Source organism: Corythoichthys intestinalis, chromosome 3, assembly GCF_030265065.1.
Source record: "Corythoichthys intestinalis isolate RoL2023-P3 chromosome 3, ASM3026506v1, whole genome shotgun sequence".
Taxonomy (NCBI): Eukaryota; Metazoa; Chordata; class Actinopteri; order Syngnathiformes; family Syngnathidae; genus Corythoichthys; species Corythoichthys intestinalis.
In genome coordinates, this window is record NC_080397.1 from 63,091,933 (window position 1) to 63,109,358 (window position 17,426).

At 39.9% G+C, this 17,426-nt stretch overlaps 1 protein-coding gene across 2 annotated transcripts in view; it reads left to right on the plus strand.

The window, feature by feature from the left end:
• The window catches only part of LOC130913267 (ADP-ribosylation factor-like protein 15), a 258,841-nt gene that overhangs the window by 114,514 nt on the left and 126,901 nt on the right, over positions 1–17,426 (plus strand). For both annotated transcript variants that reach the window (XM_057831732.1, XM_057831730.1), the window contains exon 4: positions 15,712–15,920. In XM_057831732.1, the coding sequence (XP_057687715.1) occupies positions 15,712–15,920 (209 nt within the window). The remainder of the gene's footprint in view (positions 1–15,711; positions 15,921–17,426) is intronic.

The window sequence follows — 17,426 nt, forward strand, 5'->3', positions numbered from 1 at the left end:
TTCGACCCGCTGTCTTCGCCGTCTCTGCCTGACATCTGCTAGCTAGCCTGAACTGTACAACTATCTTGTCCACACAAAATCAGCCTATTCTCACGAAAGTTTGAAAAACTTTAAGAGCTTGGAGGCTTATAAATACTTCGTTGCTGGTTGGGTGAAACAGGTCCTCGTCCACGAAAATTAGGCAGGAATCTATCTTGTGCTCGGGAAGGTGAGTTACGAAATTTTCAATTCAATTCTTGCTAACATCCCCTGTCAAGTCTAATGTATTTCATGTCATTTGTCAATGGAGCTAGGGCTTTTAATGTTTATATGGTTTAGCGATAGCACTTTCACTACATACATATATAATATGTAATAAATATGAAGTGCGATAGCACTACTCCAGATTGTCCCTAGTTGAATTTATTTTTTGGCTTTTGACCTCAATAGTGAAATTGTAAATTAATTGTATGACAACTGTCTTCTTATCCCCTTATAATTATATATTTTCAGGTAGTTCATTCACAACGTCTGAGTGTATGTTGTCGGCGATTAGCCTAACAATGATCTTAATTGTGGTTGTCAGCCCAAAACCCTCTAAATATATATTAAATGCATCTTACCAGATATAAAATGACTACTACATAATCTGTGGTAGTCGTTTGGAGCCCAGTTTTCTCGTCGAATTGCAGCAGTCCATCTCGCTCTCCTCTCCGGGTCTCTCGGAATACGGTAAAACTTCAAATCTCTCCGTCTATCTTCTCTGTTTTTGCAACCGACCGCCACACACGACTTCACCATTTTGATTATTAATGTTAACGAGCAGAAAAACACGCCATAATAGGAGGAATTTACGAAGCGCTAATGCATTAACATGACGAGTAGACGGACAACATGGCGCGGGGGCGTGGCTGTGATGTCACGTGAGTGGGGTCTATATAAACCTGGAACCCACTAAAGAAAGATTAGACTCTCTTCTTTCATTAGACCACGTTAGAAGAGGTTAGACCTCTTTGACAGCCAGAAATCTTGCTTGTTTGTAGGTGACCAAATACTTATTTTTCACTCTAATTTGGAAATAAATTCTTTAAAAATCAAACAATTTGATTTTCTGTTTTTTTTTTTCCACATTCTGTCTCTCATGGTTGAGGTTTACCCATGTTGACAATTACAGGCCTCTCTTATCTTTTCAAGTAGGAGAAACTCGCACAATTGGTGGTTGACTAAATACTTATTTGCCCCACTGTACTTCACTGTACATGTTTAGTGGCACAAAAGTGTACTCTGCCTCTTCCAAATGTGCGTGACGTAAACACCTCGTCTGGGGAGTTTGTAATCTTGCGTCTTGTTCTACTTGTCAGTGTTCATAAGCCATTTTTCCTGGTTATAGACGTGCACAACACTTTGCTTTTCTTTACTCCCCGTGCTTGTAAAACAAGTAAACAGGCCAACATTAGTTTTGTGATATTTTGCATGACTTTGCGATGATGCGGAAAAACGATACAAGATGTGAGCGTATTTCCCAGCCGAAAAACACGCTTTACACGCTACATTTGTGGCTCGTCCCGCTCGCTCAGCCACGACCGAGGCACGGGCGGCGGACTCTGCTCAAATGGAACGGCACGGCCGTTGACGTAGGAAGAAGTGCGCATCAAGCTTTGCTTATGCGGTCCTCCTTTAAGTGCAAGTGGTTCAAAAGAGCATACAGCTGTTGAATTAATGATTTGCCTGTGGTAAAGATGTATTGCATTTGACTGTTATTTAACACACGAGAGGATACAAAAAATGAAAGTAGCTCGTGATTTGATCTCAAAACCTTTTGAACTCACCGGGCCATTTATATTGCCGATCCCTACGCGCCCCTAATTTAGATATATAAATATCGTCAAAACCATATTAAATTACATACCACCATGGGGATCTCATGTCACCTATGTCAAGATAAGCGGAAAGTGAATGAACAAATCTGCGACTCTTATGCACTAACTGGTCATAGTATAACACGTCAACCGTGCTTAAAAGATAGAAAGATTTCCTCTAGATATCCCTAAACATTAGAGGTGGGAACCTTTGGTCATCTAACGATTCGATTACGATTACGATTCAGATTATAAATCGATTATTGATGCACCCCTCCCCCCATTTTTTTAAAAATGTTTTGTATATTTGTTCCAAAATTGTTCAAAAATCCTCTCAGGCTAAATAAACCAAACTACTATTTTAGTATCAAGTTAAAAACAGTAAATAAAATACTCAAGTCCCCATTCTGTATCAGCAGCTTTAAACTACATTCAATTAATTTAATGTTGTGAATCAACCGTTAAAGTTGTTAGAATTGCGCCTGTTATTCCATAATTTCCCTCATGTCTACTTTCGACATGAGAAAGTTTCAAAACTGTTTCATCATTTAAAGATAGATTCAAGTCAAGATTTTGCCGATTTAGGGGTATTTTAGATAAAAAGTAATTAGGTTCTCTATAACAGAGCCTTCTAGAGAAGTCTACTGCTTTAAGATGGCGCCTGTTTACTCGCGTGGGAAAGTCTGTCATTTCACATCTAGTCTAGATATATGTGATATCTACCATAGCCGTATGTTGCCGTATGATTGTAGCAACTAACAACTGGGCGCTGTTTGTAGCGGCTGACGGCCGCAGTCAGGTATTTATTTTATTTTTTTACCTAGCGGCATTAGCTGCACATGATATTTACTCTCGGTCTGTTCCTCATTGCGTCCCGAAGACCGCGCTGACTGCGTTTTATTTCCGCTTTACCTGTTAAAATTAGATAATTGGAATTTGGATGTTTATGAATCATTCTCGAATCTTCCACGGCCGAATCGCGAATAATCTAGAAATCGGAAATTTTGCACGCCTCTGCTAAACATCACATTCACCTCGTAACATAATTGTTCATATACAGTGGGGCAAATAAGTATTTAGTCGACCACTAATTGTGCAAGTTCTCTCACTTGAAAATATTAGCGAGGCCTGTAATTGTCAACATGAGTAAACCTCAACCATGAGCGACAGAATGTGGATACACAACCCAGAAAATCACATTGTTTGATTTTGAAATAATTTATTTTCAAATCATGTTGGAAAATAAGTATTTGCTCAATACCAAAAGCTCTTCTCAATACTTGGTTTTGTACCCTTTGTTGGCAAAAACGAGGCCAAACGTTTTCTGTAACTCTTCACAAGCTTTTCACACACTGTTGCTGGTATTTTGGCCCATTCCTCCATGCAGATCTCCTCTAGAGCAGTGATGTTTTGGGGCTGTCATTGGGCAACATGGACTTTCAACTCCCTCCACACCTCGTGGCGTCAAATTGATAACAAGAACAGTGAGCAAAAATCCCAGAACCACACGGGGGGACCTAGTGAATGACCTACAGAGAGCTGGGACCACAGTAACAAAGGCTACTATCAGTAACACAATGCGCCGACAGGGACTCAAATCCTGCACTGCCAGACGTGTCCCCCTGCAGAAGAAAGTACACGTCCATGCCCGTCTGCGGTTCGCTAGAGAGCATTTGGATGATCCAGAAGAGGACTGGGAGAATGTGTTATGCTCACATGAAACCAAAATAGAACTTTTTGGTAGAAACACAGGTTCTCGTGTTTGGAGGAAAAATGTTACTGAATTGCACCATGCCCACTGTGAAGCATGGGGGTGGAAACATCATGCTTTGGGGCTGTTTTTCTGCAAAGGGACCAGGACGACTGATCTGTGTAAAGGAAAGAATGAATGGGGCCATATATCGAGAGACTTTGAGTAAATATCTCCTTCCATCAGCAAGGGCATTGAAGATGAGACATGGCTGGGTCTTTCAGCATGACAATGATCCCAAACACACAGCCAGGGCAACAAAGGAGTGGCTTCGTAAGAAGCATTTCAAGGTCCTGGAGTGGCCTAGCCAGTCTCCAGATCTCAACCCCATAGAAAATCTGTGGAGGGAGTCGAAAGTCCGTGTTGCCCAACAACAGCCCCAAAACATCACTGCTCTAGAGGAGATCTGCATGGAGGAATGGGCCAAAATAGCAGCAAAAGTGTGTGAAAAGCTTGTGAAGAGTTACAGAAAATGTTTAGCCTCCGTTATTGCCAACAAAGGGTACATACCAAAGTATTGAGATGAACTTTTGTTATTGACCAAATACTTATTTTCCACCATGATTTGCAAATAAAATCTTTAAAAATGAAACAATGTGATTTTCTGGGTTTCTGTCTCTCATGGTTGAGGTTTGCCCATGTTGACAATTACAGGCCTTTCTAATATTTTCAAGTGGGAGAACTTGCACAATTAGTGGTTGACTAAATACTTATTTGCCCCACTGTATGAACTAACTAAGCGAAGGGGGTTGCTCCGGTGAAAATGGCTGGGAGTGAATGAGTTAAGCCCATACATCTAAAAGATTATCATTTTTTACCTAAATCAAGACAAATTTGCTTTCAATTAATGTTTTGAACAATATCTATTTGTAGTAGACCGACATAACCGCGGACACTGGTGTTTCAACTTAGGTAAAGATTCCATTTAATAAAGTCACAAAACAAACAATTTAACCCAAACCTTGGGCCCAACATAAAAAAAAGGCTTCAATCAAACTGACCTGACCTCCAGACACATCTCTGTGGCGGTTTAAATCAGGGCGGACTGTACTAACGACCATCTGAAGGAGGTAAGACAAATTAACCAAATATTGTCAACTTAATGAAAAAACAACAGATGGAAAATACAAATATATTCAAACAATAATTAACTAATGTGCATTTAAACAAACAGTGAAAACTTTACTCCAAACAATCATAATTAAATCGACTTATAACAAATAACCCCCCTTCAGAATGGTAGGTGCCAGATCTTACACAGCTGTGGTCGTTACCTCAAATTGGCAAATAAAATCTAATAAGCATTCAGACAAATATTAGCTAAAGTGTGCACCCATTAGAAAATACATGCCCAAAAAACTATCACATAAATAATTAACTAAATCTTGAAACATTAAATTGTGGTGGTAGTGGTAGCCACCACACAATTCTTGAATTAATAACATTTCTGACAAACAAGCTTTTTTAAAAGATTAAATATACAAATTTAGTGCTTAGAATGACTCTGTTACGCTTATTTTCAGCTAGCTATTGTTCTTCTTTTTGGACGTCAAAGTGGATAAAATTGACTTGAAGCACTGGCAGATCATTTCACTTATTTCTAGTAGAATTACACTGCAAACAAGAGAATTTAACTAATCTTAAGGGTGTGTGTTTTTGCAGTGTACAACTACTACAAATAAAAAAACACCTCCTCGATTTCCAACTTTTACAATGATAAATTATTTTTGGAGCAGCAAAAATACAGGTTATACCTGATTTGGATAACCTCAGCGTTAGGAGTCAGGAGTCACCCGCGAATTAAGAATCAATAAATAAATTATACAAACTTCTATCGATAGAGATCACCGAATAATCATGTTTCAGTGCCTATGTTGAGCACGCTTGCTAAATATTTAGAGTTACCATGTGTAATTTGTGTAGTCTAGTGTGATTCTTTACCTAGATCTGCCAGTGGGCCTAACGCATGGACTTCCTGTTTACTGTTTACCTCCAAACAGCTGCGTTTTTAACGTCACGGCTCCGGATCCACCCTCGGCAATGTAAGCAAGCTGCCAGAGCCGGTCTTCGACACCCCCAAAAATCTTTGCGACCGTTTTGTTTAGAGGACACCCCTCCCGGTTCAAAATAAGAAGACTGTCGCCGTCGACAGCAGTCAAAATATCATTACTTGTCAAGGCTTTAATTGCATTTAATAGTCGATTAGTCGTTGAGCGATATCATTGACCTTGCGGCATATCACCATTTTGATATGTACTGTATGTCATCATGATATGATGATATAATATTATCATGTAAATATGTGATAACTATCATCTATAAACGTGTTAGCTATCATGGAAAAACGTGATAGATAACTAAGGCTGCAATAACTAATGGATTAAAATCCATGAATAAATAAGTTTACAAAAAATTTGAAAATCGATTTTTGCCAGCAGCTATGAGAAGTCCCGTTGGGTCCTTGTTTGTGTATTGTGAGGCTGTTTGCAAGTGCAAGTGATTAGAGGGAGAGAGAGAGAGAGTTCACTGTTACCCTCAGGTTGGGTTGCTGCTGAATCAATAATACAGGTACTCGACTTAGGCGATTTCTAATTTACGATGCCGGAGGCTCGTCCGCCATTTTGTCTCCAGTTGTGTTTTTTAAATTTTTTTTTTTTAAAGTTGCATAAACAGTACCTTGACTTTATTCATATGACGTGTTCTGTCCTCACTAAACGTGAAGTTGTTCAGCTTGACAGACGCCAAACTAGGCAATTGTGCTTTTTGAAGCACAATTCACACAAATCACGTTTGACAACTTGTAAAGCTGAAACACACATATGCACAGCAAGGGCGAGAACAAAAAGTGGTATTTGACAGATAGCAAAATGGCTTTTAACATCTAGCGTTTTAAAAAAAAATTTTTTTTTACGTAAGGCAAAATGGCTTTTGGCATATAGCAGTTTTTTTTTTTTGCATTTGGTGGTTTTGTTTTGCATATGCAAGATGGCTTTTGGCATACGGCAGTTTTTTGACATATGGGAAAATGGTTTTGGCATCTGACAGTTTTTTTTTTTGCATATGCAAAATGGCTTTTTGGTTGTTGTTTCAACATGGCAAAATGGCTTTTGGCGTATGGCAGTTGTTTTGGCATATGGCAGTTTTTTGGCATGTCGTTTTTTTTGGGGGGGTTTTTGTATATGCAAAACGGCTTTTGGCTTATGGCAGTTGATTTGACATGGCAAAATGGCTTTTGGCATATGGCAGTTTACGGCAGTTAATTGGCATATGGCAGTTTTATTTTGGCATGGCAGTTGTTTTGCATATGCAAAATGGCTTTTGGTATATGACAAAAATGGCTTTTGACATATGGCAGTTTTTTTTGACATGGCAAAATGGCTTTTGCATATGGCAGTTTTTTATCTTTTTAATATTTTTTATTTTTGTAATTTTTTTTAACAAATGGCAGTTTTTTTTTTTTTTTTTTTTTTTTTTTTTGCATTTGGCAGTTGTTTTGGCATAAGCCCGTTTTTTTTTTTTTTTTTTTTGGCATATGGTAGTTGTTCTGACATATGCCATATCCCCAAAAAACTTCCATATGCTAAAAGCCATTTTGCCATATGCAACAAAGAACTGCCATATGTAAAGGAAAAAAACAAACAAAAAAAACTGCCTTATGCCATTCTGCCTTATGTCAAAAAAAATGCCCTATGTCAAAAACAAAAATTGCCATATGCCAAAAGCTGTTTTTCCATATGTTAAAAAAAACTGCCATATGCTAAAAGCCATTTTGCCATATGCACAAAGAACTGCCATATGTATTAAAAAAAAGCCTTATGCCATTCTGCCATATGTCAAAACAAATGCCATATCTCAAAAACAAAAATTACCATATGCCAAAAGCTGTTTTGCCAGATGTTAAAAAAAAAAACTGCCAATTGCCCAAAAAATTGCCAGTTGCCAAGACATTTTGCCATATTTCAAATGCCACTTTCCTTTCTCGCTGTCTCTCCACATGTGCACAATGTGTTATGTTCAAAACAACATGCATTTTCAAATGTCCATCTAGTCTGATCAATATGTAATTTTACTGGATTAAGTTAGCCTAATTTGCCCAACAAAAGTCAGCTATCATCTATGCTACAAGTGCTAACCTATTTACAATTCTCATAGCAAAATCGATCACGTTACTCCACAAACTGTAGCTGTAAACTTAGTTACAAATATATACACAAACATATATTAGCTGAAACAACGTACAGCTTAATGTGAGCCAAACCAGAGCACTGCTATTCTTTATCCATATCAGACATCTGAGTCTGCTTGTCCTTCATACAAGGCGACTGGCCAGCCAGACCCAACGCTGCCACCGGAGGGCAGCGTATCCTCCATCATTAAACAAAATACAATATTTTTGGACTTTTTGGATTGTTATTTTCGTTTTTATCACGAAATGATCAAATGTTTACATAATTGTGTAAAACCGTGATAACTATCATGTAAAAACTTGATCCTGGACTTTGTTTTTGGCAGCAATATGCTTCGGTACTAGATAACAAAATGCTTCTCTTTAGGCTTTGTAAAGCTTTTCATTAGCTCATGGCAATATGTTTTTGTTTTCTTTTGTCCTATAGTCATTGAAGCCACCACATCAACCCCTGAACAAGATGTTCTCATTGTGAGCAGTGTTATTGTTGTTGTTTTGCCTCTGCAAAGAAAATAAATATCTATGTTTTGAATGATTTAGCTCTGTATTCCCTGGCGTTTCTCGGCTCTCGCTGACCTCCGAGCACAACCCGAATAAATGAGCGCGTGCCACATTGATGAAGTTGTTGGAGTCCTTGTTTCAGCTTGTCTTCATCTGCTCGCGAGGACTGACAAAGTATTTCTTGGCCCGGCGTGAGCTGGAGGGACCGGTGGGTGGGCCGCTTGACGTGTTTTCCTCAGATCAGATGTTAAGCCATTTGATTCCACGGAGACCTCGCTCTGACCCCTCTTTGTTAACTCCTTTTCCCTTTTCAACACTTACAGGAGTGTTATACCGCAGACGAATATGTCGCGGCGCAAATGTAAAACACTTGGCGTGGAATTTTCTGCGTCTGCGCCGCTTCCTTGAGAGAGGATTTCCCTGGTCGCGTGGTGTGCAACACTGTTGTTTTCGTCAACAATGTTTTGTCAATGCCACTTGTCCCACAGTTTTTGTACCAAATCACATCATTTACACATAAAAGAAAATTTAGGATGCTTATGAACACAAATTTTTTTGCCAAAAACGAAGGGTTTGGCTAAAAACATACCCATTCATTTGTAATGACCAACATTTCCCATTGATTTCCAATGGCCCTATTCGCCATTCATTTCAATGGTACAAAAATGTCCATTCACTCCTATTGATTTACAACCCAAATGACTCAAAGGCAACAGGAAGTTACCCCTGAATGCCCCAAAATCCACATGAAGTGCCCCAATATCAACAGGAATTGACTCAATAACAGCAAGTGACCCTAAAATCAACAGGAAATGTCCGCATAATGTTTGCAGATCAATAAGAAATGACTTGATAACAACAGGAAGTGACCCCAGATTAATAGGAAGTGACCTGTCAACAATAGGAAGTGACCATGAAATGACCCCAGATCTATAGGAAGTTACCCTATAACAACAGTAACCCTGAAATGACTCCAAATCAATATTAAGTGACCAGAAAACAACAAGAAGTGACCCAGAAATAACCCCAGAACAGTAGGAAGTGACCTTATAACAACAAGTGACCATGAAATGACCCCGATCTATAGGAAGTTACCCGATAACAACAGTAACTCCAAAATTTCCCTAAATCAACAGAAAGTGACCAGATATCAACAGGAAATGACCCCGAAATGCCCCAAAGTCAAAAGGAAGTGACCCAATATCAACAGAAAGTGACCCCAAAATGACCCCAGATCCATAGTAAGTGACCCGATAACAACATGAAGTGACCATGAAATGACCCCTGATCTATACGAAGTTACCCGATAACAACATTAACCCCAAAATTTCCCCAAACAACAGAAAGTAACCCGGATTTCAGCAGGAAATGACCCTGAAATGCCCCAAAGTCAAAAGGAAGTAATCCAATTTTAACAGAAAGTGACACTAAAATGACTCCAGATCAAGAGGAAGTGACCCAACAACGGGAAGTGACCCCAAAATGACCCCAGATCCATAGTAAGTGACCCGCTAACAACATGAAGTGACCATGAAATGACCCCTGATCTATACGAAGTTACCCGATAACAACATTGACCCCAAAATTTCCCCAAACAACAGAAAGTGACCCGGATTTCAGCAGGAAATGACCCTGAAATGCCCCAAAGTCAAAAGGAAGTAATCCAATTTTAACAGGAAGTGACCCCTAAATGACCCCAGATCAATAGGAAGTGACCGTTAACAACAGGATGTGACCATGAAATGACCCCTGATCTATAGGAAGTTACCCAATAACAACATTAACTCAAAATTACCCAAAATCAAAAGGAATTGACCCGATATGTCTGCAAAATGACCTAAAACCCTTATAACAACAACAAGTGACCATGAAATGACCCCTAACCCTCTATAGGAAGTTACCCGATAACAACAGTAACTCAAAAATTTCCCCAAATCAACAGAAAGGGACCAGATATCAACAAGAAATGACCCTGAAATGCCCCAAATTCAAAAGGTAATGACACAATGTCATCAGAAAGTAACCCCGAAATGACCCAAGATCAATAGGAAGTGACCCGATAACAACATGAAGTGACCCCTGATCTATAGGAAGTTACCCGATGACAACAGTAACCCCAAAATTTCCCCAAACAACAGAAAGTGACCCGATTTCAACAGGAAATGACACTGAAATGCCCCAAAGTCAAAAGAAAGTGACCCCAAAATGACCCCGGATCAATAGGAAGTGACCGGATAACAACAGGAAGTGACCCTGAAATGACCCCAGATTGATAAGAACTTGGGCTGTCAAACGATTAAATTTTTTAATGGAGCTTAAAAATGAATTAATCGTAATTGATCGCAATTCAAACCATCTCTAAAATATGCCATATTTTTCTGTAAATTATTGTTGGAATGGAAAAATAAGACACAAGACGGATATATACATTCAACATATTGTACATAATTACTGTATTTGTTTATTATAACCAGGGGTGCACATAATTTTTTCGCCCAGGTTCTCAGAGGAGGACCTGGAGATGTGACTTGGTCCTCATTGAGCTTGAGAGCCGACCCGCCTGATGCGATACATTTATGACAAGCTTTACTTAGAGCCAATTAACTTTAATTAATTATATTAACAATTAATGCTTGATTAACATCAACTGGCACAACGAAACTGCCATTACTTTGAAGTGAAATGTAAAGAAATAAAAAGCACCAATTCAAAATAAAGGGCGTTATGCGGCTCCCACATTAACGCCAAGCCTTTTTAAAAGTGGGATGTCCTCCTCATAAGACCTCATTGAACGTGCATGTTTAGCTTTGTAAAATGCGAGCAAAAACACCTTTGTCAATGCATGTCGCTGTTCATTACCTTTATTCCGCGACTTGTCCATAGGGTGAGTGGGGTCATGTCTGACATCGATAGTTTGCTTAATTGCCACATGCTCTCTGTTTTTTTCGTGCTTTTCAAAGTTTGGATGGCTAAAATTCTTTAACCCTACATAAAATGCGCTGCTCTTATCGGCGACATTGGGATTCTCACGGCACATTTTATACCGCATTTCCGTGCGAGCATCATTTGCTTCTAGCCATGGTACCTCCTCTAGCCACTTTTCAGCAAAAGTCCTTTTTTTTCGGTAGCTCCGGTGACGTCTCTGTCGTCTGTCTGTCTTATGACGAGGGTGGGGGAACACGGAAGTAATTACTCAGTGTGGCCTGCTTCTTCGACATTTTGAGAAGTTATTTTCTCCTGTCCGCCGCAAATACAGTGGTCAGCCACCGGTATGCAAAAGCGTATGGAAGCCGTTGAGGGCCAGCGCGTTTGGACCACTTATGTGCACCCCTGATTATAACGATAAATCAACAAGGTGGCATTAACATTATTAACATTCTCCTAAAGCGATCCATGGATAGAAGTAGTTCTTAAAAGATAAATGTTATTACAAGTTATAGAAATTTTATATTAAAACTAGGGCTGTCAAAATTATCGCGTTAACGGGCGTTAATTAATTTTTTAAAATTAATCACGTTAAAATATTTGACACAATTAACGCAGATGTCCCGCTCAGACAGATTTAAATGACAGTACAGTAAAACGCTCCCTTGTTGTTATGGAGTTTTGCCGCCCTCTGCTGGCGCTTGGGTGAATGACCATCTCGCATATTGCCTCAAACAGATTACAATGAGGCCGTTTATAGACATTAAGAGTGAAGAGAATGCCACCGGCCGCTTGGGGGCAGCGCCGTTCCATACTCATGTTATTTCTTTTAAATGTGGGAGAATTAGTAGTTGTGAGACTTTTATGCTGTATTCACAATGCAATGCAAATTGCTATTTGTGCTCCACACATAGTTCGGTAAGTTTTCTTTCTTTTAGTGGCAATTATGTGTCTCTTGTTGTATTTTGGGTAAGATATGTACAGATATGTTATACAGTAAAAGCGAGTGGACACAGGCGTTCTTTGGACCGCGCCGTTTATTGGCAACTCCTTCACAACAAACATACAGTGGGGAGAACAAGTATTTGATACACTGCCAATGGGTTTCGGAAGTGTATCAAATACTTGTTCTCCCCACTGTAAGTATCATTTAGAGAAAGCACAACAAAAATAATATTCCTATCTCTCCAAAAAAAAAAACAATGTTCACAAAAAGTAAAGCACTTCAGTCTATAGTAATAAGGCCCTATTCTGACACACAGTTAAACAACAATGCAAAATGAACTGGCATTCCATATCAAAATAGCTATGCAAAATACACGTAAAACTTAGACTTTGGTCACTCTGTTTTTATTATTGTTATTTTTATTCTTCTTATATTAATTCTACTTTTGATTGAAAATCTTATAAATTTTCTTAAAACAAAAACATGAAGAGGCGTTTTAATATAAAATTACTATAACTTGTAACTATAACATTTATCGTTTAAGAACTACAAGTCTTTCTATCCGTGGATCACTTTAACAGAAAGAATGTTAATGCCATTTGTGGATTTATTGTTACAATAAACAAATACAGTACTTATGTACAGTATGTTGTATGTATATATCCGTCGTGTGTCTTATCTTTCCATTCCAACAATAATTTACAGAAAAATATGGCATATTTTAGAGATGGTTTGAATTGCGATTAATTAATTTTTAAGCTGTAATTAACTCGATTAAAAATTTTAATCGTTTGACAGCCCTAATTAAAACCCCTCTTAATGTTTTCGTTTTATTAAAATTTGTAAAATTTTCAATCAAAAAATAAACTAGAAGCTCGCCATTGTTGTCAATAATTACACCATGCTCACTCATGGTGTAACACATAAAATCAGTTGGACCCAAGCGCCAGCAGAGGGCGCCAAACACCAAAAAACAAGTAACAAGCGAACATTAAACTGTACTGTCATTTTAATCTGTTTGAGCGGGGCATGTGCGTTAATTGCGTCAAATATTTTAACGTGATTAATTTTTAAAAATTAATTACTGCCCGTTAACGCGATAATTATGACAGCCCTAATAAGAACTCATCCGATAACAACAGTAACCCCAAAATGTCCCCAAATCAACAGAAAGTGACCCGATATCAACAGGAAATTACCTTTAAATGCCCCATAATCAAAAGGATTTGACCCAATATCAACAGGAAGTAACCCCGAAATGACCCGAAATCAAAAGGAAGTGACCCGATAACAGGAAGTGACCCCAAAATGCACCAAAATCAACAGGTGTCCGCATAATAACCTAAAACCATTAGGAAATGACGTGATAACAACAGGAAGTGACCCGGAATAGACCCCAGATCAGTAAGAACTACCAGTGCAACGGTTTGCGGTTCAAAACCGAACCGTACAGTTCGCCCTGTACGGTTCAATACGCCTTTATGAACCGCGCCTTTTTGGTTTTGCAATTACAGTAATTTATTCCGAACGCTTGTGGAATGAATTGGTCAAACTCTGTGTGCCTGTGTGTGACGTGAAGCGCAGCTGTGGAGAAATTCCCGCCCCGCGAGTAAATGTCCAATCGCTGTCAGGCACCTGTGTAATAGGAGCCGAGTAACGCCCTCTCTCGCTTACGAGCGAGGTGAAAGTGAAACAAGAAAGAAAACAAAAAAAGTTATGGCGAGCGGAGGAGTCGACAGACCGAATTTTGAGGAAGCACCGGCTTCTTTCGAATCTGCGGTGTGGCAACATTTCGGTTTCCCCGTGGACTACAATGCAGACGGGGAGAAAATATTGAAAAAAAAAATAAAACAATTTGCAAGCATTGCTCAGCGCTTGTTCCCTATGCTAACGGCAACACTTCTAACATGACTCAGCACCTCAGCCGGCATCACCCACAGACATCGCTTTCTCAGAGCAGGACAACCCCGAAGATGACACCAGTGAAAACACACGGGTCTATAGAATAGGCGTTCCAAAAGCCTTACAATACCAGGTCAGAAAAACACAAGTAAATAACCCACGCAGTGGGGATGTGCATTGCAAAAGACATGCAACCATATTCTGTGGTTGAAGATGCGGGCTTCGTTAATTTAATTGCAACGCTTGACCCGCGTTATATTGTTCCCTCGCGGACATATTTCACCAGCAACATAATCCCTGACATTTATGAAATGGCACGCAAAGCCATCGAAGATGATTTCACGAAAGCACATAGTTTCGCCCTGACCACTGATAGTTGGAAGAGTGGTACAGAGTGCTACTACCTAACTGTGACGGTCCACTATAATTCATACCTGTCAAGTTGTACGGTCTCGTCGTAATTTGTACAAGTGAGCACTGATTTTTAAATGTGTACACTGTACGTTACGTTCAAAATTTGCACGTTTTTCGTGCATTGTGTTTTTGTTTTTTTTTCATCCGTTTGGATTTGGTCTCGTTTCTGCAACGAGACAATGTTCGTTGGTTGAAAAGTCAGAGACAGGCAGAGGGAAGAGTGTTTGTTGAGACGCTGTAGCAAACGCGATGCTAGGCTAGGCGGCTCCAATATTTCCTGACTGTGGCCGACATCATACAATCTACGCCTAGATATCTCATGCATGTAGAACTACATGCGAAATGAAACTCGGTAGCGTTAGTAAACAGCCGCCATTTTAGAGCAGTAAACTTCTCAGAAAGGCTCTGTTGTAGTAAACCTTCCGAGCGAACCTAAGCAACTTTTTATCCAAAATACTCCTAAATCGGCAAAATCTTGACTTGAGTCTATCTTTAAAGGATGAAACAGTTTTAAAATGTTCACATGTCAAAAGTAGAGAGAAGGGAACTAAGGCAAAAACGGGAGCAATTTTATCAACTTTAAAGGTTGATTCACAACATTAAATGACCTCCAAACATAGCAAAGGTTACTATGTTTTTTTTTTTTTTTTAATGAAAAAAAAAAAAACATGAAAGGTAACACCAGTTACTTTTTTACTACTGTGTGTGTATTTCAGTAGTCAGTCACTACACTTGCCAAAGAGCTAAGAGGCATTTTAACAGTCGAAAATGTTTACATTTTAAGAGTTTATTTCATTTTTTAAGAGCAAAATAAAGGCAGTTAAAAAAAAAAAAAAAAAAAAAAACGCAAACCGAACCGAAACCGTGATCCCAAAACCGAGGTTCAAACCGAACCGTGGGCTAACTGAACCGTTGCACCCCTAGTAAGAACTAACCTGATAATAGGAAGTGACTCTGAAATTTCCACTGGTCAACAGGAAGTGACCTGATATTTACACGATATCAACAGGAAATGACCCTGAAATGCCCCAAAATCAACTGGCATTGTCTTAGGTGTTTACCTGCCACTGCAAAGATACCAGAAAATGCATTTTCTAGTTTATTTTAGGAACACTACTACGTCCACATGACTCTTGTACCTCCATTTTATTTTCCTTACGTGCCAACGGTGACATCAGTAACGACAATGACTCCCTGCCTGTCTCCCTCCCAAAGCTGAGAGGTCTAATGGCGTCTCGTCCTTCCGCAGGAGCTGACAACATCAAGAAATATTGGTGTCGCTACTACCAGGGGTCGCAGGGTGTCGTCTTCGTATTGGACAGCGCTTCATCAGACGAAGACCTTGAGGCGGCGCGTAACGAGCTGCACTCGGCCCTGCAGCACCCTCAGCTCTGCACGCTGCCTTTCCTCATCCTCGCCAATCACCAGGACAAGCCCGCTGCAAGGACACCAAACCAGGTAACCCGGGCCCTCTGGGGCCACGCCTCTTCCACTTAACCTCCCCCATGTATTATATGTTAAACGCATTTGACCCAAAATGGAGCGTGAAAGGAAATCGGAGCGTTTTTATTAGGCTCATCGAGCCTCAGACGTGTATTTAACAAACTTAACACAAGCACAGCCATTCAATGCAGACTACTGATTTATACCCTTAGGATATCACCGTCGATATGCCGGATGAATGCATCGTATTGTTCAGGCTGCGTTGTTTTAAGCTGAAAAATGCCGATTGTTCTGATCGCAACACTGATTGGATATTGAGGTGGTGGCACTGCTTCACCCTGACGTGGTTGTTCCATCTGCTGGGGAAATCCAATCCAATTAATGTAGAAGCAGCGGTGTCAAAATGGCAGCCTGAGGACAATACAGTATCTGGGTGATTTTCATTAAGCTATGCATTACGGTAATAAAGGACATTTACCGAAGCTAGCTTCAAATAGAATAACTGTGATTGTTGAAATTCGCCTCCCCAGTCAAGCCGCACAGAAACAGTGACAGCCAAAACAAGTGCCGCTCGGCCGATGCTGCCTCGCGTGCGCCAAACGGGAAGGCGGAACTTCGCGCGTTCTCTTCTTATTTTAACCCTTTGTACCGACTCCATGTTTCAAAAGTTTGAAGAAGACTCACCGAAAACAGGTTGACAATTTATCTGTCGACAATGGTCAAAAACAAGGCAAAAACAAACGACGGAGGGACCATTCTGGATCAAAAGCAAGGCTACATAGAAAGTTTCCGAGCAGCAAATCTGTCTTATCTCAGTGTTCAGTGTTTTTTTAAGTCTGTGGGCCGGCCGAAGGTGTGTCCGGGCGTTGCTTTGGGATCATCCCTCTCTGGCCGGTTTCGGGCTGTTTAGGTTCGTGCGTGGATGGGATGTTGTTGCCACAGTGACCGACGCTGGTCTTGACGTCACAAGCGCCTGCTATCAACTTTGTTATCTGGGCTGGTACTACTTGTTTTAGGACAAAGCGCGCTGGTCTTTGTCCTTGTTCGTTTGTCGGGAGGACTGATTGCCAGAGTTGGTGCGTCAATCTTGCCCGTGGCGCACACGTTTGGGCTTCTGTGATAAGCTGGCGTTGTGTATCTATTCTGTTTCTTTAAACTATGGTGTGCTATTTATTTTACATTAGATGTGTTAGAGTAGTGCAGTCCTACAGTGAATATGAGAAATGATACTGTTCCCTGATTGATTATATTATGTGTGTTCGAGTAATGCAAACAGTTAGACGGTGCCTACGAGAAACGGTACCATTTTTCCTTTTTCCCTTCATGAGCATGAGCGCCGATAAGGTGATTCACTTTACTGTGTTCAAGGCCACTAAGTGAAGTCTGCCTGAACTATAGTTAAATGAATGTGTTATACTAATGCAAACAATTATATGGTGTGTGCGAGAACGGTACCTTTTCCCTTCACATTTACCGAAGCTACCTCCAAATAGAACAACTGTTGAATATTGAGGTGGTGGC